The sequence below is a fragment of the Scyliorhinus canicula genome, chromosome 18 (genome assembly GCF_902713615.1).
Source record: "Scyliorhinus canicula chromosome 18, sScyCan1.1, whole genome shotgun sequence".
Lineage (NCBI taxonomy): Eukaryota > Metazoa > Chordata > Chondrichthyes > Carcharhiniformes > Scyliorhinidae > Scyliorhinus > Scyliorhinus canicula.
In genome coordinates this window covers 24179138-24202910 of record NC_052163.1, presented here as the reverse complement: position 1 = coordinate 24202910, position 23773 = coordinate 24179138, and the positions used below count along the sequence as shown (strand labels likewise).

Here is a 23773-nt window from a genome sequence, read left to right as displayed (position 1 = left end):
ATACCTTGTGGACATGTGAGAAAAAAGAAAACTCCTTCGTCCTTGGCCGTGCAAACCTCTATGGGTCTACTCCCCCCATCTGTTCCATAAACCCCTTCAATTCCGTTGCCACGGCCGGCCTCCTCCCTGTCCTGGATTTTGACCGGTCCAATTCCAGATCAATGACTGTGTTAAAATCTCCTCCCATGATCAGATTATGTGACTCTATGTCTGGGATCTTAACTAACACCCGCCTCATAAATTCCACATCGTCCCAATCAGAGCATATATGTTCACGGGTACCACCGGCACCCCCTCCAGCTTCCCACTCACCATTATGCACCAAGCCCCCTTGTCTGACACGATTCTTCCTGCCTTGAATGCCACTCATTTGTTGATCAAGATCGCTACCCCCCTGGTCTTTGAGTGCAGCCCTGAGTGGAATACTTGGCCAATCCACCCCTTTCTCAATCTTGCCTGCTCTATAACCTTTACGTGTGTCTCTTGTAGCATTGCCACCCACGTTTGCCTTCAGCCCCCTCAAATGTGCAAACACGCGAGCCCTCTTGACCAGCCCATTCAGCCCTCTGACGTTCCATGTAATCAGCCTGGTAGGGGGGGCTTCCACCGCCCCGCCCCCATCGACTAGCCATCACCCTTTTTAGGCCAGCCTCTAGCTCACGCCCTCCTCTTCCTCGAGCCCCCCCTTGGGCATTCGCAGTACCCGACCTCCCATTTGTCCCCTTGTCACAGTTCCCCTCCTGTCAGCAAAGCAGCTCCTGCTCCCCCTTTCCCCACCTAGCAACAACACTAGAAACCCAACCCCCCAAGTCAAGCTCCAGCTTAACACCTGCTCACCCCCCACTGCACTTCAGTGAGTCAGCTGACCCATGCTGACTTGATAGCGCTCGCCCCTGGCACCAAGCAGTCTGTCTCCCCATTGTTCTCTCACCTCTCCCCCTCCCAACTTGGACAAATATATTAAAAGCATCACATTCCCCAGTAAACAAACATCAGAAAAAACAGTGAAGAAACAGCCACTTTAGAAAAATAAACACCCAAAAACAGAACCAGCCCCAAAGACCACCCCCCCTCTAACCAGCTCCCTGCAAGACAAAGTTACCATTAGCCATCCAAACAGCCCCTTATTACACATAACACTACTTCCACTTGTACAGCCCAGCACAACAAATCGCCACCACTCTCCAAGGCTTCAGTGTCTTTTAATTCACCTCCAGCCTCTTTTCTTTAATAAAAGTCCATACTTCGTCTGGCGTTTCGAAGTAGAAGTCCCGTTCCTCATGTGTGACCCACAGACGGGATGGGTACAACATCCTGAACTTCACCCCCTTCTTAAGAGGGCCATTTTTGCCCAATTAAACACAGCTCGCCTCTTGGCCAAATCCACGCCCAGGTCCTGATAAATGCGCAGCTCACTATTCCCCCACCCGTGCTGCTCCGTTCCTTCTTGGCCCACTGCAGAACGTGTTCTTTGTTCAGGAATCAATGAAAGGGTACCACCATCGCCCTCGTCGGCTCGCTCGCCCGGGGCTTCTTCTCGAGGGCTCTGTGCACTCTATCCACAGAAAATCACAGAAAAACTTCACCAGCTGCTCCGTCGATCACTGTGCCGTCTCCCCGCAGCCCTTGCTCTCCGCCATGCTTTCCCCACGTTACCGGCTCTGCTCGCGTCTTCCTTATAAGATTTTGCCTTCTCACACGGCCACTTCTAGTCTAATTCTCCATACACCGGAGGGGGATTTCTCCTCACTGTCTCATTCTTCACCAATTTATCCCACAAAATCAAGAAAATAAGGGGGGAAAAAAGGTCCAAAGGTCCGTCACAGACGGGAGCTATCAAATGTGCAAACTACTCCTCCATTGCCGCCACCGGAAGTCCGCCATCATCCCTTAAGGAACAGCGCCATACCAACTCCCTCCACGTCAGCAACCCACCCCTCCCCCCACCATCCACAACAAAGAACAAAAAACAAAAACGAAAACCGGGTTTAAAGTAAGGAGGCAGAAGATTTAAAGGGGATGTGAGGAAAATTCTTTTTACCCAGAGGGTGTTGGGAATCTGGAACTCACTACCCGAAAGGGTGGTAGAGGCAGAGAACCTCATACCATTTAAGAAGTAGTTAAATGTGCATTTGCGATGTCATGGCATAAGAAAATAAGAACTAGGAGCAGGCGTACTGGCCCCTTGAGACTGCTCCGCCATTCAATAAGATCATAGCTGATCTTTTTGTGAACTCAGCTCCACTTACCCGCCCGCTCCACCATAACCCTTCATTCCTTGACTGTTCATAAATCTATCTATCTTTGCCTTCAAAACATTCAAAGAGGTCACATCAACTGCTTCACTGGGCAGGGAATTCCACAGATTCACAAGAAGGCTATGGGCCAGGTGCTGAATAATGGGATTAGACTACTTCGATGGTTGTTTTTGACCAGCACAGGCGGGATGGACAGAAGGGCCTTTTCTGTGCTGTAGATCTCAATGACACATTGGCAAGCAACCTGTCCATAATCTCTTTTAACAAAGACATTAACCTGCTGCAAAAGAATGGCATTAGAATTGTCGACAGTTTTGCCCCATTGGAGAAAGGAGGGTGACTTAGTAACAAATGGTGTCAGCAGTAAATGACTGACCTGCAAAATAAAGATTAGTTCCACAACAACAGCGAATTGTATCATGTGACATGGATTCGAAGGACTGTCGTCACTTTCTATGCCCCAGGGACTTTTAAAACAGCAACAGACCAACATTTTCCCTTGCACTTGGAGTTTTGCTTGTTTACATCTAGTGCTGCAGTATTTTATGCACAACATTCCTTGTACTGCTCGTTTATTTCCTTGCTCCAACATTATTTTAATGTATTTTATTACAAACATGTGTAAAAGGAACAGTAACATACACAACGACAAACTTAATAACCTACAGTTTGTACCATTTTTCCCATTTTATCCCCTATCCTTCCCCCTCAACAAACAATTCCTCTAACATTGTCATGAACAACCCCTACTGCACCTTAAAGCCCTCCTCCAACCCCCTCAACTCAAATTTGATCTATCCAACCATAGAAAGTCATACAGGTCTTCCCAGCCAGGCCGCCAGCCCCAGTGGCGTAACCGCCCTCCAATTCAACAAGATCCTCCGCCGGGCAAATTAGCGAGGGAAAGGCCGCAACATCGGTCCCCTTCTCCTCCATCGGCTCCGGCACTTCCCAACCTGGGAAACGACTTCCCACTCCTTTCTTGCGAAGTCCTGCACTTGCATATACTTAGGTTCACTCCCCCTCTCAACTCAAATCTCCCCGCAGCTCGTCCAATCCTGAAAACTGCCCTTCCAGATACAAGTCCCTCACCCTCTCCAGGCCCGCCTCCCTCCACCTCGTCCATCTCCCCCGGCTTAAACCTATGGTTCCCGTAGAGTGGCGTCAGCACCGACATCCTTTCCAACTTAAAGTGCCTCCTCCGCTGAATCCACGCCCTGACCATGGACTGTATCACTGGGCTCCCTGTATACATTCCCGGAGCCAATCGAAGTGGAACTGTCACCATAGCCCTCAAGCTGGCTCCCCTACAGGACCCCTCCCCTCACCTTCTCCATGTCAGTTGTAGTGTGTCCCATCTCTTAAAATTCCCCCTAACCTCCTCCACCAACGTTGTCAAATTCCACTTGTGCACCGTGGCCCGTTCCTCATCACCTAGATCTATTGGAGATGTGCAAACCACCCCATAAATCAACATCTAAACCGGCCTACATGTGGACAAGCACGGTTGATAATTTATAAAACTGCCAACCCCGATGGAATAGTTACCGTTTATTTTCAACTACTGCCAGCTTTCCGAAAAATAACCAACTTGGCTGTAAGATTGTGCTATATCTTACGTTGCTCAGGCGGGCACGTGGCCGATTTGAAAGGGAATAAAATCGTGCGCGCAAGGAGACGTTGGGCGCGTGTCTCTCCTTCGGCAGTGTGCGTTTGACAATAAAATCCTGTTGACGACGCAATCCCAAGCAGGAGACGTGCCCCGAATGCAAAACTCACATAATAAGTCTGTGGCAACATAATTCTACTGGAACACCTATGCAGGATAATGGCATGCAAGTGAAGAAATAATTCAATGGTGCAAGCTTAACCACCACAAACTCCAAAGTGATTGAGAACCCCCGGCAGAGGATGTTAAATGTTCACAAATTCCTAAATTTCCTTTTAGTTCAGGCTGCATTTAAATCTCCCCTGGGCCTTTTGGGATTATTCATGTGAATTTATTAATTAAGTGGGTGGATGTTTCCAGCAATAATTATCATTTATCATTATTTATTTGGCTTTACCACTTTCATTTTCCTGTTTCTGAGAAATTAAACAAATTGTTAGGTCTTTTCAAACTAAAATCTACTTTCCTATTTTTGGTACCATCTTGGCACAAAGATTATTTAATAGATATTTTGCCATCTGATTGCATCCAAAGCAGGATCTGATATTTATTGTCTATCATTTCATTTTAATTCCATGTCATTTTCCAAGCCTGCAATGAGCAACTCCTCATTGAGCGATTTTAACCTGCATCTCAAACCCTCCAACGTTCGCTCCACTGACTTGGCCACATTTCTGTACTTCCCAAATCACTTTCTGAACTTGCGAATCACAACACCAGGTTAAAGTCCAACAGGTTTCTTTTGAATCACTAGCTTTCAGAGCACTGCTCCTTCCTCAGGTGAATGAAGAGGTGGGTTCCAGAAACATATATATATATATATATATATATAGACAAAGTCAATGATGCAAGACGATACTTTGAATGCGAGTCGTTGGAGGTAATTAAGTCTTTACAGGTCCAGATGGAGCAACTGGAGAGAAAGAGATACTCACAGGTTAAAGAGGTGTGAATTGTCTCAAGCCAGGACAGTTGGGAGGATTTTGCAAACCCAGGCCAGATGGTTGGGGTGGGGGTGAATGTAATGCGTTGGTCAGGTCTTGGCAGAATTCTTCCCTACATATTCGGATCCTCCAGATAAAGAACCTACATTTCATTGGACCTTTATGCTGATCTTTTGCACCTCACCACTTCATTTTAGTGATCCATGTACATTAACCCCAAAACCTCTCTGGACATTCGCTTGCCCTAACTTTTCACCATTGAAATGATTTTCAATTTTTATTCTTTTTTGATGTGGTGCAAAATGGTAGCCTCTGTTTTGAAATTTATCTCCCACATTCTCACCCACTCACATAATCTACAAATACCTTTTTGTTAATTTATGCTCTCACCTACACTACTTCCTATGTCACCAATCTTTGTGTCAAAACTAAATAATTCAATAGAGAGCCATACATCTAAGTCATTAAAAAATATAGTGAAGCGCAGAGACCCCAGTACAGGTCCTTCCAAGATGCCTTTATTCACTTCCTTCCAATTCGAGTGCATATCCATTATGCAGATAACCAGCTCTACCTCTTCTCTTGAACCTTCACCTGACTTTGTGTTTGACCAACACCAAAGTCTAGAATGAGTCATAATTTCTCTCTACTAAACATCAGGAAGAATAAAGTGATGTCTTTCTCCGCCCCCACCACTTTCCCACAACATAAATTACATTATCTTTCTACTGTCTGCATCTCATTCCCCATCTACGTTCTCGAGAACCACTGCATACCATTCTCAACAATGGCATCTTATTTCACTCGCAATGTCCTATGAAGAGAGGTTGGGGAAACTAGGCCTGTGTTCTCCAGAGTTTCTAAGAATGGGACATACTCTCATTGAAACTTAAAGGAATAGACAGGTAGACAGGGTAGGACTGAAATTGGGAGAAACTCATTTATCATAGAATTCACAGTGCAGAAAGAGGCCATTCAGCCCATCGAGTCTGCACCGGCCCTTGGAAAGAACACCCTACTTAAGCCCACCCCCCCCACCCAGTAACCCCCATCTAACCTTTTGGTCACTGACGGGCATTTGATCACGGCCAATCCACCCAACCCGCACATCTTTGTACTCAGTGGGTTGTGAATATTTGGAACTCTCTACCCCAGAGGGATGTGGTAATTCAGTATTCGAACATATGAAAAAGGAGCAGAAATAGGCCATTCAGCCCCTCAAGCCTGCTGCCATTTAATAAGATCATGGCTGATCTGCCTCCTGCCTACCCTCTGGTAATCGATCACCCCCCTGCTTACCAAGAATCCATCCACCTCCGCCATGCTTCCACTGCCTTATCAGAAAGAGAGTTCCAAAGACTCACGACCTTGAGAGAGAAAAAACAATTTTGCCTCATCTCTGTTTTTTTTTAAATGTAGAGTACTCAATTATTTTTTTTCCAATTGAGAGGCAATTTAGCGTGGCCAATCGGCCCAACTTGCACATTTCCGGGTTGTGGGGGTCAGACCCACGCAGATACTCGGAGAATGTGCAAACTCCACACAGTGACCTGGGGCCTGGATCAAACCCGGGTCCCCAGCGCCGTAGGCAGCAGTGCTAATCACTGTGCCACCGTGCCGCCCCGCTCATCTCTGTTTTAAGTGGGCGATCCCTTATTTTTAAATAGTGAACCCCAGTTCTAGATTCGCCCACAAGAGGAAACATCCTCTCCACAATAAATCCAGTCAAGACCCCTCAGGATCTTCTAGATCGAGTATGTTTAAAGCAGAGATTGACAGATTTTTTATTGCCAATGACATCAAGAATTATGGGGACAGAGTGGGAAAAGGGTATTGAAGTGGATGATCAGCCATGATCATTTTGAAGGTGGAGCGGGTTCAATGGGCTGAATGGCACTACACCTGTTCCTATGTTCCTGTGACTGAGTTTGAACTGGATCTGACCTGAATCCTCCATTTATCTATGCACGAGAAATGTTACTTCACCGTTTATCTTCATTAGCTGGTTTGTCTTTCGGGAAATAAAATTACATTTTTACAGTAGCCCAAAAGTGAAATTAAAGTAGTTAGCCATTACAGTAACTTTTCACTGTACCTCGGTACACGTGACAATAAACAAATCCAATCCAATCCAATCTTTTTTAATTCCAAAATTTTTTTAGTTTTTTAATACAAAACAATATGGTATAACATTTGTCTCAAACCGGAGAAGTCAGAGACGCCATTTCAGGCTTGCCTTGAACCTCTCTCTCAGTATTTTTTGTGTGAACTGCTGGCCCTTGGTGTGTGTTTCACAGATGAAAGGCCTGGGAAGAGCTTTGGAGCTGGAATGGGTAAGGTGTGATCATGGTGCCTATGGATTAGGGAAATGTGCCTGCTTAGGTAGCAGCAGCCACTAAAGAATTTTGAATGGTGCAGGTTTGATGTCTGTGCTGTGCATCGCTGTCCAAATACTGTGAAGGGACGTAAAGGAGCAGGCTGCTCATTTTCATACTTAAAGGACCTCATGGATGATAGGCACCAAGACAAAACTTCAGATCAGATGCTTTTCAGGCATGGAATCATAGAATTTACAGTGCAGAAGGATGCCATTCAGCCCATCGAGTCTGCACCGGCTCTTTAAAAGAGCACCCTATCCAAGCCCACACCTCCACCCTATCCCCACAACCCAGTAACCCCACCCAACACTAAGGGCAATTTTGGACACTAAGGGCAATTTAGCATGGTCAGTTACCTAACCTGCATATTTCTGGACTGTGGGAGAAAACCGGAGGGCCAAGAGGAGACCCACGCACACACGGGGAGAACGTGCAGACTCCGCACAGACAGTGACCCAAGTTGGGAATGGAACCTGGGACCCTGGAGCTGTGAAGCAATTGTGCTAACCACCATGCTGCCCCTAGTGCATCTTTGTGGCACTAAAATTGGGCCTGGCTGTGTTGGTCTTAAGGCTATAAAAATGGACACAAGGATGTTCCATTTTACCCCAGTGAAATTCAGTTCAAAATTGTTCTAGATCTCGATCACGGAATTGGCCTTCCTCGTCGGTGAGTGTCTTGTGATCTTGTAAACATGTGGTAGCCTTTGCTGATGAACCCGGTCAAACATACTGCTACTTTCTCTTGCCTGGAGCTGAAAATCTGGTTTCGATTTCAGTTTCTTATGTAAGTCTAGTCTGATGGTTGAACTACAACAGCCTTAAAGAACTGTGAGAATAAAGTGCATTGAATTTCAAGAAGTTCTGCAGGTCACTGTTTCCCTAGCTGAGCACATGCCACGTTAGCCAAAATCTGAGTCTCAGATACAAGGAAGAAGAATGATAGCCAGTGCTGGGGTGATTTGAGCAGAATGATTACGTTCATTGAACACATTCAAACCTCATTTGCATATCAATAACTTTGCAGCCTTAAATACACAATATCCCTCTGTGGGTTCCGTGGGCTTTATTGTAGACTGAAAGCAGGGAGAAAAAAAGATATTTACAGTTTCAACTCACAGCCAAATAGCCACTGCTATAAAACTCTTTCCCTGGCTAAGAAGTAAAAAAAGTAGCCGGTATTTTTCTTAAAAAATGATCATCCTGGGAAGCCTCAATTTATGTTCTTTTAATTATTCCCAGCTTGAGCAAGGAAAACAGTTTGATAATAAAAATAGCGAGAGCACAGAAGTAATCTGCCACAAGTTATGCTTATATTCTCATGAAATCTATACGTTGGCACTTGCTTTTTGAAGTAAACATTAAGAACTTCTTCAGACAACTGAGAATGTTTGACTCCTGATTTTTTTTCAATTAGAGCCTGAGCTAGAGCAATCAATCTATTAGCACTCGTTACCCCTTCCGCAGATCCAATCTGTTACTTTCCAAGTGAGTTTTGTCGGTTCATTTTCTGCCACCTTGTCCAATGATGCCCGATTGAAAAGGCAAGATTTAACATGGGAAGGAAAATGTCATGTCTATATCTCCAGGTCCTTTTATATTAATAATCTTTATTAGTGTCACAAGTAGGCTTACATTAACACTGCAATGAAGTTCCTGTGAAAATCCCCTAGTTGCCACACTCCGGCACATGTTCACGTACACTGAAGGAGAATTCAGAATGTCCAATTCACCCGACAGCATGTCTTTCAGGACTTGTGGGAGGAAACCGGAGCACCCGGAAGAAACCCACGCAGACACGAGGAGAACATGTAGACTCCGCACAGACAACTGGGAATCAAACCCGGGTCCCTGGAGCTGTGAAGCAACAATGCTAACCACAGTGCTACCGTGGCATGGGAAATGACAACATGGCCATGCATGGTGGCAGTGATGGAAACATGCAGCCCTCCCAACCAAAGGAAGCTGGAGGCCTGAATATAAACTTTGAATGTATCAACTCAAGGGCCAGCAGAAAGATATAGTGACCAGGCATGATTCTTAAAATCTGTAAGACTTAGACACCGATTTTTGCTTATGATTTGAGTGTGCAGAGTCTGGACATTTCCCAGCACCCCAAACCCAACCCGGGAAAAAGAGGCCCAGAAGTTGAGATTTTCAGCTTGGAGGGGGGTGGACAGACTGGCAAGTGTAAGAGATGAGCTAGGCAGAAGTCCTGTCTCTGTGCACCGGCACTGTGAAAGATTGAAAAAAGAAAATCCCTCCGGCCCTCACCCCCCATACATTCCACATGTCACCTTATTCTCCCACCCATATATCATGGACCCTTCTACCTTCTGTGCCAACCTATTCCCCTGTACCCAGCCCAAGGGCCCCCATGCCAATCTATGCCCCCTTGCATCCCCATGGCCAACTTAGTGCCAACTCATGCCAACCCATGACTCCATCCAGCAACTCTTTGCCCTCACCCCCTCCATGCTAACTCATCTAGGGTCGACAATGGACAAACATCAGGGGTCATTTTGGCCTAAAGTAAAGTTGGGTGTCTATTGATAACACCACTTTTTAAAAATTGATTTGGAAAAAAACATTCAGTACATTGAGATTCCTTCAACTAATCTCTTATGAAAACAAACGTCTCTTTCCTATAACCTCTTGGCGCTGTCAATCAAATTGCTCATTTACCAGGTGGCCAGCTGTGAGAACATCAAGTTATAAAAGCAATCATATAGCACAAATCCTGGAATGACAACCCTCAAGTTTATTAGAACTGAAAAGTTAAATAGCCAGCACTTATTTTTTTATTAAAACTCCACACATATTATTAATTTAAAGACCATCAACATTATAGCCCATGACAGTTCCAATGAGCTTTGACTGTTCCAATGTTTTTGACAGTTCTTTTGACAGCTTGACAGTTCTTTAACAACTTTGACAGTTTCAATGAGTTTAGGCACTTCTCATGCAAATTCTTGTCTACTAACAATACCAGAGGGCACCTGGCCTTTCCCCAAAGGACCCTTACCTCTCCCAAAGGGTACCTTACCACTCCCAAACTTTACCTCCACCAAAGAGCAGCTGGCCACCCCAAAAAGTGTCCTTGTGCCTATATTGAAAGGGATAGCTAACCACTCCAAAGGGTACCCTGATTATGCAAACAATTTCACAAGTTCAAACCTGCGCCTACAATCTAATGTCTAACTGTTTACGCTGCATGCTTCAGGTTTCAGTCACCTAACTCACCAAGGTCACACAAGTGGAGGAAGCTGCTTATTCGTATGGGCAGCTGTCCTCAGGGACCATGGATGTGCAATTTAAAGCCTGCCCCCATTTTCCCCTTGAGAAAATGGCAGAGGCCCGGTTCGGGACTGGGACTTCTAGATTCAGGCCACTGCTGGCATTTTTGCACAGGCAGAGAACCTCTCCAATTGCATGAAAATTCAGACCATCAACTCAAAACACAACCAGCAGGACGACAGTCTTTTCTTATTCTGACACGAGCAATAGGCCATTGTGAAGCAATTTTGACACCACCTTGAAAAGAAATCACTCAACAGCATTTGCAATAAAACTAACAGTTTTGAAAGGCACATATTTAGTCCCGTTAAAAGGTTTTGTTGAAGTTTCACAAGCAGATTATTATTGCTAAAAATAAATTTCAGAAGAAAAACATTGAGTGCATGAGTTGCTGTATACAAAGCAGTCATAATTAAAGGACAGTTATATAAATTTGACGTGTCACTCAACCCTCAATGTTCTACGTAGAAAATATTATCAGAAAATGTATTCCATATGTACGCCAAACTGAATAATATCATAGGAATGAGTGGTCTGCCTAAGTAAAAATTACAGATTCAGCAGCTTATTATTGAGCCCTCTAATTATAGAGCAAGCTTTAAGAAGGATTAGGCGGGGATGTAACGAGAATGAATCTAAAGTCTTCTTTGTATTGAATGTCAGGGTGTCTGAAGATATCAAAAGGATCGATAACGGCCAAAAAGATGCTAAGTGTGAAGAATCCTCCTGTGTCTGTCTCTATCTGTGTGGGTAGTAAAATAACAGTCAGCTAACTGTGGTATCTGCAGCTTCCTGTAGGAATCCGGATTGTGGAATGAGAAAGGGGCCTGTGGATGGCTGAAAAGGTGGGGAGGCCGTTTGTCGGCGTCCTTGTGGAAAATTAATCGTCAGCAGACAGGGTGCCGGGGGGGGCAGCTTAGGTTAGAGTAGGGGGTTAATAAGGGTGGGACCTGTACAAAAGGTGAAGGGTTTTTGCTTTATGTTTATAAGACCATAAGACCATAAGACATAGGAGTGGAAGTAAGGCCATTCGGCCCATCGAGTCCACTCCGCCATTCAATCATGGCTGATGGGCATTTCAACTCCACCTCCCAGCATTCTCCCCATAGCCCTTAATTCCTCGCGACATCAAGAATATAAGATTATGATTTCATGTATATTGTTTATTTTGTCGTTGCTACCTCAATAAAATGTTTATTAAAAAATAAGAAAAGAAAAGGTGGGGAGGGGTGACAAGGGTTAGAAATTTGTGGCATCTTCCATGGCAATGATGACAATATACTGCAGAACAATTAGTTAACTTGAATAAAAACAGTGAGCTGAAAGAAGTAATCATGAGCAATTAATGCTGGTTCCAACTAAAACTATCGAAACACACTTTATCTATCATGAAAATGCTGTAACGGCAGATCTAAAGCCTGTTTAACTTAAGGACTACGGGAAAAAGTTGCCGTATGTAGAAAGTAGAAATTCAAAATTATTCTTAGGCCCACCAAATTTGCAGCAACCTTCATAGAGCTAGTCTTTTTAATGTTTGTATTTGACAGTAATTGCTCATGATTTATATTTTATTGCTGGTTGATGGCAGCAAGTTTATTCAATACTTTAAGTTGCCTTGAATGAAGAGCATCTTTAAAATGGAATACCAAGTGGGTTTAATTTGATGATTAATGCTTAGGGTAAGACTAGTTGCTGGTAATAGATGGTTAATGAGGTATTGCACCTTCTGTAGGAGTTTATGGTTTGCAAGTTTTTGATATCTAATAATAATAAATAATAATCTTTATGGTCATAAGTAATATTAACACTGCAATGAAGTTACTGTGAAAAGTCCTAGTTACATTAGTGTTTTGGCTTATAGATGCTTCTACATCCTTCAAATTGGTACGAGAAAAATTAACATTCAAAAACAATACCGAGTCTTCACTCCCTCTGGAAATTCTCCAGCCTTCTCCAGATAGAAAAAAAGAGCACAGTGTTTCCCTCTCCTAAACAATGTAACATCATACTATGCTCTATATAATGCATTCAACAGAATTTGCAATGAATGTATTCAGGTCTCGCACATAAGCAGGGATACATCAAGAGTTATCACCCTGATGATCCCAAATTATTCATTCCACTTTAACAGCTCAGCCAATGATGATTGGAAAAATTATCTCATGGAGTTAGTAATAGGTTTAAATGCCTCAGTAGTCCAGAAAATAAATATCACAGCTGAGGTTCAGGATCCATTTCTACTTTTAATTGTGAGGTCAAGGTGCGTGCAGATCTTTGCAGAGAGTAGACATTCAAAGATAACGGTGTCAAAATCTTTTTTTAAAATTTAGAGTAACCAATTCATTTTTCCAATTAAGGGGCAATTTAGCGTGGCCAATCCACCTACCCTGCACATCTTTTGGGTTGTTGGGCTGCAACTCGTGTAGACACAGGGAGAATGTGCAAACTCCACACGAACAGTGACCCAGAGCCGGGATCGAACCTGGGACCTCGGCACCGTGAGGCAGCAGTGCTAACCACTGCACCATTGTGCTGCCCTAATGGTGTCAACATCAATGGTGACTGCATATTTTTGCACTATATTAGTAGTCTCTTTGGTGCATTGTGGAGTTTTTTTGCTAGTATTAATAATAAAGCTGAAAATCTATTCCATGAATACAGAATCCTCCTTCAGTGATATTATGTATTTCCATTCCAACAACAACATGTCACTGGAACAAAGGTTAATCGTCTATTAATGTGTAACATCTGCTCCTAGGAAACCTTTAACAATGGGTTTTAAATAACTAAATGAGGGACAAGAGAGAGCCACCATCAACTGAAATTACACCAGTCTTTCTTTCTTTGTACAATATCATCACAACAGCACAAAAGGAGACTATTCAACCCATTCATGCCCGTTCTCCGCAGAGTAATCCAGTTAACGCCCTTCCTCACTCTTTCCGCAGTCTTGTGAGTTTATTTCCCTGAATATTGTCTATTTGTCTAATGAATATTGTCTAATGAAGTATTTATTGTCTAAAATTTATTTTCATACATCAGATGCCCTTACTTGTTTCACAGTAAATCCTTCCAACAATACTTTTCTTTCAAATCCTGAGTGGCTATCTGTAAAGCTAATGCATGATTTTTCTTTATTTATTTGTAGAATGTGGGCAACTGTTGCCCATCCCTAACTGCCATCGAGGAGGCAAATACAGCTTGCTAAATAATTTCATAGAATCACATTGTCCTGGATCTGAATTGCATACAGGGTGAGGATAGTAAATCTTCTTCTCCAAATAAATGAGCTGGGTGTGTTATTATGCCAATCAGGGAGTTTCATTCTCACCATTAATGATACTAGCTTCTGAAATAGAAAATATTGGAAATATTCAGTAGATGAGGCAGCATCTGTGGAGAGTAACAGAGTTAACGTTTTAGGTTGAAGTCCCTTGTGACTCACACAATTAGGCAATAATTATTGTTGACAATTCCATCCATGTATGAAAGAAATACATCAATGAAATTGTAGTTTAGCTTCTGAAGAACTACACTACCCAGAATACACTGTAACAACTCACAGGACAACTGAACAAAAACTTACAAGTAATTGCCGTTTGGAAAGGGATTTGTTTTCAGTGCTTTATTGGAAGCTCCCACTCCCGTTAACAAATCTCAAAATTCTGTTTGTGTGACAGCGACACTTCGTATTTTGTTGTAATGTGACAAATGTAGGATTTCAGGAATATTATAGGAATAGGATTTTAGGAATAGGATTATAAATATTGGGCAATGAAAGGGTTGGAGTGTGTATGACTGCAGTGGTCATGTTTTTAAAAAGGACATTTTTTGCAGGACCTGGGAGCTCTTAGCAGCCAAAAGGTGAAATTGACCAGAGGAATTTGAAAATGAAAATCGCTTATTGTCACGAGTAGGCTTCAATGAAGTTACTGTGAAAAGCCCCTAGTCACCACATTCCGGCGCCTGTTCGGGGAGGCTGTTACGGGAATTGAACCGTGCTGCTGGCCTGCTTGGTCTGCTTTCAAAGCCAGCGATTTAGCCCTGAGCTAAACAGCCCTTGTTTCCAGTCTGGGCTAATGCGCTGTAGTTTGACTAGGGAAAGTCCCTGGGAAGTTAATGTGCGTTCCACTTGGAGAGTTCTTTTGTTTTTCAGCTTGGGGTGATGATGTCATTTCTGAGTGGAACTAAAGAAAGACATTTTGAGAAAGCTTTAGAGAGAAGTTGGTATGGCAACCCTTGTTCTGACTACAAGTAAAGGCAGTTTTCTCTCCCAGGAGGATATTTATAAAATAGTAATAACATTTAAAGCAGAGCAATCTTGTCTGAGGACAAGGAAGAAGTTGAAAAAAGCCATTTAAAACAGCTTTTTGAAGACCGCCAACCAGACTCTGCAGTGGTTCTAACAGGAGACCAAATCTGTTCTGTAAAGCAAGTATTACTCTATGCTATGCTGGATTGAAAGCTGTATGTTTCTTTTCTTGTTGTTAATGGGGAATTGAGTAGTAGTATTTAAGGTGTAATTGTAAGTTGGTCCTTTCGGATGTAAAGTTAAAGAGTTTAATATTGTATTTATAATAAAGTTTTGTTTTAAAATACCTGATCCCAATTTTGTCATGCAATTACTCCTGGAGCAAACCATTCTTTCCACATAGTCTCACAAAATAAACAAAAATATTGGGGTTTCGGCCCAGTATCTGAGCCACTATTGGGATCTGTTCTGTCTTGTTATGCTCTCAGTGTGGCATAAGCGGCTTCCTTGTGGTGCACTTGACAAAGGAAGGTTCAGACGTGGAGATAACTTCAACACGTTTATTAAACTATATACACTTCTGTTACTCGGGTTCGACACTACTGCTTATCCTACGATAGCTACCCAGACTGACTAACCAGTCTGCTACAATCCACGTGGTGGGAGTGATATTGAATCAACCCTGTGTCTGTACTCACTGACTGTCTCCACTGGAAAGAGGCAGATCATGTGTGTGGTGTCCTTTATATATGGGTTGGTGTAATGCCCTCCTGTGGTCGTGTCACCTCTGTGGGTATCGTGAATGCCCACTGGCCGTGCCCTATCTAACTGTTCTATTGGTTGAGTGTCTGTGTGTCATGTCTCTGGTGCTCCCTCTAGTGTCTAGCTAGTCTACATGTATTTACATTAACCCCTTGTGTATTTACAGTGATGCACATCACCACATGTTCTGGGATTGTAATAGTAAGATCAACATTCATGGTATGCATATCAAAGATTTGAAAGCAATGTGATGTGGATGCAACTCACGCACACTATTAAAAAGCTGCTCTTCCCTTCATTGACCTGGCAAAATCAATAGGCTGGATCAGCGGGACAGCAACTGTGCTTGCCACTGTCCATAGAACTATAGAATTCCTAGCGTGCGGAAGGAGGCCATTCGATCCATCAAGCCTTCACTGACCCTCCGAAAGAGCACCCTACCTAGGCCCACTCCCCGCCCTATCCCCGTGACTCCAAATAACTTGCACACCTTTGGACACCAAAGGACAATTTAGCATGTACCAATCCACCTAACCTGTACATCTTCGGATTCTTGTAGGAAGAAACTGGAGCACCCGGAGGAAACCCTTGCAAACACAGGGCGAAACTCCAACATAAACAGTCACCCAAGGCGCTGTGAGGCAGCAGTTTAGTGTGAACCACTGTGCAACCGTGGACTTTGTAGAAGACCTGCTGACCTCTGTGGCCTAGATTTCCTATTTCCAACAACTGTTTGTTTCAGGCACCAAGACAATGGGGATCTCCAAGCACCCAACAGTATTGATGTCATCAAACAAGGTAGCTAATCACATTGAAGTATTCTCACAGAATCAATCTAGGAAGTTAAAAACCATTGAATCCATTAACTCTTAATCTTAAAGCTTTTACTGTTTCTGTGCTGTACTTTTCTTTGTTCTTTGTTTAAAATAAATTATTGGAACATGCGCAGGGGATTAAAATGGAAAACAAAATATTAGAAATAAACTTTTTAAAATTATTTTGAAAAATGTGGGATTTCTTACAATGGAGAAATGTGACCTTAGTAATTAAAAACCTAATTACATCGCATTCAACAAGGTGTACCTTTTTCAAGCATTTTTGCATTGAGCCTAAAAGCGTAAGAGTGGAATTTCTCATTAATTCATATATTTCCAATTGATTATAATCTGGTGGAACATTTAACAGTGCACTCTCTGGGGAGGTGTAGAATTAATGACAGCACCATCAGGATTTCCAGGCTTAACAGCACATGTGCAGACTCTGGAAGTTGCTGTTAGCTTCAGAGAAGGCTCATAGTGGATGCTGACAGTTTTACCATCACCACCACCACAAAATCTGGGCCATTAGACTTTTTCCAGTATTGTTCCCAAATACACCATATGATGCTCATGGCATTCATGCCAGTTGTCACCGAATGCCATTGTTTACGAGCAATTTCCTTGGGGGTGCGGAAGTGCACTCTTCTGAAGATGGCCAAACCCACTGGCTGATTTTCTGCAGATTAATTAGATTAGACTCATTTGAGACCCATGATCTAGTCAGTCAGCTGCAATCTTTCCAGACATTGTAAAACAAAGAACCCGACTGTATTCAGAACACAGTGTCTACCTCTTCGCTGTTAGGAAACTTTTAAAATCCTGCAGCAGCACCAGGTTCCTCAACTACCAACAGACAAGCTCCCAACCACAGGCATTTAAAAGCCAGGAGCTCCCCTATGTTATGTTAATTAGGTCCATAGTCAAAATACACGTGGGATCAATGCACTAAATGTCCTGCTGTCTTCTTACAACAACAGCCAATCTCTGGTCAAGTGTTTTCTGAATCTGAAAATATAGTTGTCATAAAATGGCAGTGACGCATCGGTGCATGATTCTCAGCAACTCATCCACTGCAAAGTTGGCTGAGAATATTGAGACCATCGAATCTCATTTAACGACAGGTTCTCAGCTGGTGAAAGATCATCAATGTGAATCCCTGTTTCTCTTTCCACATATGTTCCGTAACCTGCCGAGCGTTTCCTGTTTTCCTTTCCAAATTTCCTAAAGTGGACCATGGTTTGCTTCAACTTTGCAGTGGATGAGTTGCTGAGAATCGTGCACTGATGCGTCACTGCCACTTTATGACGTCTAGATTTTCAGATTCGGAAAACACTTAACCATGGTTTGCGTCCGTGTGGCTGGATTGAAACTTCACCTCCACAAATAAAAGATGGCCGTCTCTTCTACTCTACCTCCGAAACACCTCACTTAGAAATTTACTGTCAAAATCATGCTCTCAGATGGATTAAATTACAAGTCACTTAGAATCTTACAAAAAAAAACAAACCCTTAGTGTTTATCTCTACACAAAATTCTTCCCACCTTAATCTCACCGTGTCAACATATTCTTCTGTTTCTTTCTCCCTCCCCCCCCCATACTTCTATTGTTTCCCCTTAAATGCCTCGATGCTATTCACCTCAATTTGGTAGCAAGCTCTACATTCTTCTTCCCCTTACAGTAAAGAACTTACTGCTGCATTTCCTATTGGATTTATTAGAAACTATTACCTCTAGTTTAGGATTCTTCCACAAGTGGAAACAAATTCTGTTAGTCCACTCTTCCAGAATTTTACAAACCTCTATCAGATCACCTCACAGTCTTCAGTTTTCTACAGAAATGAATCCCGGCCTATTCAGATTTTCCTGACTGTTGTACCCTCTTGGCTCTGTTGTCATCCTCACAAATTCTTAGTAATACTGTTGTAGAACACTGACCTTTGGCCTCAACATCCAAGAGGTCTTCCAGGTCATTGATACTTCTGATATCTGCTTGAGCGATCATCCTCAGCACATCCTCTGGGAGACCTTCTTCTGTATTCATGTTTTTTGGCATTTGCTGTTAGAGAGACACAAAACAGTTATGAATGCCCAGGGAAATAAATCAATATGGAGCCAGTAATACATCTTTTCTCTGAGTTTCAATTGTATCCCAATGTTATATTAAGAGAGAGAAAGAGAGTGTTCTTTGTAATTTTCAAACAAATGATGACAGAATCACAGAAATACAGTGTGGAAGAGACCCTTTGGCCCATCGAGTCTGCACCAACGCATGAAAGATACCTGACCTGCCTACCTAATCCCATTTGCCAGCACTTGGCCCATAGTCTTGAAAGTTATGATGTGCCAAGTGCTCATGCAGGTACTTTTAAAGGATGTGAGGCAACCCGCCTCTACCACCCTCCCAGGCAGTGCATTCCAGACCATCACCACTCTCTGGGTAAAAAAACCTTTTCCTCAAATCTCCTCCTGCCCAAGACCTTGAACTTGTGTCCCCTCGTAATTGATCCTTCAACTAAGGGGAACAGCTGCCCCCTCTCCATCCTGTCCATGCCCCTCATAATCTTGCACACCTCGATCAGGTTGCTCCTTAGAAACAAAGTCAAGTAATGAACGGACAGTTTGATTTTGTAAAATTGAATGTCAGGGGAAAACTATCTGCTCCAATTTGCCTGCTATAATAAGCCATGTTGCCATAAAACATCACAAACCCAAATGTTCCCTAGCCACCAGCAACCATATATTAAAAGCGAAATACTGTGGATGCTGGAAATATAAAATAAAAAGGGAAGTTTTTACAGAATGTCTTCAGCAATGCTGCAGAAGTGTCATATGGATTTGAAATGTTAACTCTGTTTCTCTCTTCAAAGATGTTGCCATAGCTGCTGGGTTTATCCAGCATTTTCTGTTTTTATTTCAGCAACCAGGTAATACCTGGGAGAGAAAAAAGCTTGGGGAATGAAAGAGCTGGGCAATCCCTCTCTGATGATCAAGATGAGTTCCAGGAGGGTCACCTCGACAGCACTCCTGCCTTACAACTATGTTTCATATGCTGTGCTATCAGTCATGACCAGAACTTGGCCAGCTCTCTTTCAAATTCTTGCAGCAAATATGCATTCACGACACAAGCCAGCAACTTGTTCCAAAGGTCGTCAACCCTGTGTGAAAAAACAAACCTCCTGCCCTCTAACCCCATTCTATGCCATGTGACTTATGTACATTTCCTGTTTATTTCTAAACCTATCTAATTCAAACAGTCTTTCCACATGAACACAGTCTAAGTAAAGTCTAATACCAATTCTTCAATTAAATTTCTCCAAAAATACATTTCTTTAGAATAAAAAGATCCAGCTCTCCAAGCTTATTGTGCTAGTTAAGATATTTGAACTAGCAGCCAATTTTGCTAAATCTTTTCCAGCGTCTCCTCAGTACCCATCCTGTGACTGCACAGTGGCATAGTGTTTAGCACTGCTGTCTCACAGCGCCGGGGACCCGGGTTCAAATCCAGCCTTGGGTGACTGTGTGGAGGGTGCACTTTCTCCCCGTGTCTGCGTGGATTTCCCCTGGTGCCCCATTTTCCTCCCACAGTCCAAAGATATGCAGGTTAGGTAGATTGGCCATTCTATATTACCCCCTTTGTATCCAGGGATGTGCACGTTAGGGCAGCACGGTGGTGCAGTGGTTAGCACTGCTGCCTCTTGGCGCTGAGGACCAGGGGTCGATTCCGACCCCGGGTCACTGTCCGTGTGGAGTTTGCACATTCTCCCCGTGTCTGCATGGGTCTCAGCCCCACAACCCAAAGATGTGCAGGCTAGGTGGATTGGCCGCGCAAAATTGCCCCTTAATTGATTTTTTTTAAAAAAAGGTTAAGTGGGGTTATGTGGATAGGGTACATCAGTGGGCCTAGGTAGGTTACTCTTACAGACTCGATGGGCCGAATGGCCTCTTTCTACTGTGTATGAATTCTATGGGTCTAAATTTGGACACTGTGTTCTAGATGAGGCCTAACCAAGGTCTTTTTGCAAAATCATAACAACATTTTAAAGATTTTTTACAAATTTTTCTAGATTATTCTACCCAATACTCTTTTCCTATTTGCTCCGGAGCACTGCTTGTGAACCTTCATGGATTTGTTATAATACCTAAATCTCTCTCTTGTTGAACATTTAGCTGGAATCCTTCATGGCGTACACAAGCTTGGCGTTAGGCTGATCTGTGTGCATAACATTATATTTATTTTCATTAAATATCATGTGCCAGACATGCCAGACAGATTGAACTATAATTGGGTTATTTTCTCTCTTTTAAGGTTTAAAAATCATAGCAAATTTTTGTGTCATTTATGAACCTATGAATAGTCCCCCCCCCCCCCCCCCCCCCCCACCCCGCTCCCACCTCCCCCCACTCCCCCAAACCAGGACCTTCAACCAGACTGTTGGTATTGATGGTGAAAATCAATAATCTTCACACCAGTCTGTGCACTGGTTAAAGGCTCCATGCAGAACCATTACTGGGTGACATCCTAGCATAGCAGCTGGGACTGTGCCATTGATTTTTTTTCAGAAAAATCGTGACGTTCATGTGGAAAAACCACTGACTGAGTAGACAAGTCTACTCAGCTTGTACGCACGATCAATTCTACAAATGCATCTACCATCAGTTAATGAAAGGTTGTGCTGCACAGCGGCCTAAGACTTCAAGGTATCATTTTACCTGTAATTCAATCCAGTAAGGTCATTTGGCCTGTAAAAGACGGTCTGACAATGTAGTATTTCCTGTCACCCAAGGTAATGAGAGACACTGTGACCTTCCTAGCAATCAGTTTACAATAATCAGATTTAAGTGTCACACCTGCGCTGTGCTAACCCAAAATATTGCAGAGAATAAAAGCCCAAATTTCAAACCATTTATGACAACAGTTGTTTAACAATTTACACAGGTCGAGGTAACATGTCCAATGAGGAATAGCTCCTTTTCAAATAAATGCTTCTGTTCAGAGAATCTGTCACTTTCCAGTCGTCTCTCTCTCTCTCTCTCTCCCAATACACCCACTCTCCATCCACCATCCTATGAATAAGTAGAAGCTATATGACTAATGATGAGCTGGTTGTGTTCAAACTTGTTTATGATGGAAAGTTTCGCTCTCCATAGACCAGGTCAGCGTCCCAGTTACAATGCGTCTCTGTAAAACGAATAAACTGAAAGGATTGCGGTTATCCCTTTAACTGGCACAACCCTATATTTAGGATTGGGCCTATTGCCTATTGAATGTTTCAAACATCCATTTGGGTTGTACAGCTGTCTTTTCACTTTTAAACTCTCAAAAGAGCATTTCTGCTGCACTGATGAATAGATTCTGCACAGTGAGAGCCGAGCTATATAGTAAGAGTTTCAGCACAAGAATACACGACTTTAAAGAAATGTTGACCTTATTGAGATGCTCCAACTATAGCTCGCATTTGGAACTATTTTCCTCGGCACTAGCCTTTCAAAAGAAGTAGAGGTCTGTTCTCTAAAAGCTATTAAGTCATATCTAGTGGGACAAAGCAAGACTCTCCAGCAACAAAGTAGGAACTTCAGACCACTTCCCTGAAGCTAGTCGTACAATTGGATCGGAGCTGCACAAGATTGGACTCGCAGATATTGACCAATAATATTTAATTGTTTTGAAAGATCTAATCAAGTCTCTAAAACAAGTGAATTCAATTTTCTCCATCTGGAGAAATTCCAACAGGTCGGACAGCCAGTCGGCAGCTTTGGGTGGTGCCGCTGACCGCCAGCCGAGCAGGATTCTCCGGCGGCCGATTAGGAAGGCAAAGGCGTTGGCTGTCTTCCCCATGAAGGGATCTGGCTGTTCTGATACCCCAAAGACTGCTACTCTTGGGCAAGGCTCCACCCTCATCCCCACCACCTTGGACATTCGTCATCAGAGGGTCAGTGGAGGGCGTTCACAAAACATGGGAGCCATTCACTCGGTTGTTCCAAGACCTGTTTGTAGTCAACAACTATGAAGCCAAAGAACAGGACCGAAACCGACCGATATGTAAATATTTTTCTTTTTCCTCTGTCCCCTACTGTTTGTCCATATTTATCCTTGTTTTGTATACCACAAAAAGAATCAATAAAAACTTTTTTTTTTAAAACTTTTTCTAAAACAGAAAACATCACAGAAAGGTTCAGAAAGTATACTTTGTGCACATTTAGCATTCAGTGTTCTGATGGACAGGTTTGACATAAATATCTGGTTAAAAAGCTTAACACCAAGTGAACGGTGATAATGACTGAAAAGTTTGTGATGACACTCGAGTTGTGGCTGCATAAAATAAATATTACTGAAGTTAAAGTACAAAGCCACATGATCATAATCAAAAGAAGTCATAGAGCGGGACTTTAAGAGCTGATCAGGTGATATATTGATGACATCATCAGCCATTGCACAGGAAAACTGGCAATCTATCCAAGCAGCCTTTCGAGTAAACACCTTGCCAATAAAGCTCTTGTTTATTTATACCTTTGTGGTCTGAAAAACTATCCTTTGAAAGGGGCGGCATGTGGCACAGTGGTTAGCACTGGGACTGCGGCGCTGAGGACCTGGGTTCGAATCCCGGCCCTGGGTCACTGTCCGCGTGGAGTTTGCACATTCTTCCCATGTCTGCGCGGGTTTCACCCCCACAACCCAAAGATGTGCAAGTTAGGTGGATTGGCCACGCTAAATTGCCCCTGAATTGGAGAAAAAATAATTGGGTATTCTGAATTTATTTTTTAAAATACCACAAAGAAAAAGTGGCGGCGAGGTGTCGGAACCACGCTAGCAGACTCCTGGAGAAATCTTTTAAAACAGATAAATTGTCGATCTGTGCGCAAAGGGTTAAGAAGTTAAAAACTCCACTACACCAAAGCTGGTGATGGAGGAGTGCCAAATATCGATAGCAGCCATCAAAGGAACTAAAATTTTAATGTAGATTTCGGAGGAAACAACATCAAAAAGAAGCTCACCACGTGCTCAGCCTGGGAAGATATGAAAGGTACAGGGAGCACTATGGGTAGCAACTACCCTGCAACAAAGTTTAGAGCTGGGGGGGTGGTTCCAAAACCCAGAAGGAAACAGGTTGAGTTCAGGTGCTGGAAAAAAGTGAGATAGTGCTAAAAACTCCATAGGACGTCATGCTTACACAAGCCCTTTCCATGGCAAAATGGAGGGAATTTTTGGTGCCGTGGACCACATGATGAGAACACCGAGGGGTGGAACTCATATACTGAAAGATTCAATTATTTTGGCCAAGCGAATAAAATTGCAACGGATAGTATTGTCGTTGAAACTTTCCGGAATATAATGTGGGAGAAAAATTCAACCTCTTGTGAAGGCTGGTGCAGTCAGAAAAACCAGGCTCGAAAACCG

The 23773-nt window shown here is 43.1% G+C and overlaps 1 protein-coding gene and 1 long non-coding RNA gene across 3 annotated transcripts in view; one reads left to right on the top strand and one right to left on the bottom strand.

Annotated features, from left to right (window-relative positions):
• LOC119953465 (platelet-derived growth factor subunit A-like) overlaps positions 1–23773 on the bottom strand; it is a 96297-nt gene that overhangs the window by 54242 nt on the left and 18282 nt on the right. For both annotated transcript variants that reach the window (XM_038777778.1, XM_038777780.1), the window contains exon 2: positions 18313–18433. In XM_038777778.1, the coding sequence (XP_038633706.1) occupies positions 18313–18433 (121 nt within the window). The remainder of the gene's footprint in view (positions 1–18312; positions 18434–23773) is intronic.
• On the top strand, positions 11706–22768 carry LOC119953466. The gene is made up of 3 exons (XR_005458026.1): positions 11706–13497; positions 16119–16357; positions 22097–22768. It is a non-coding gene; the product is annotated as an uncharacterized LOC119953466 (long non-coding RNA).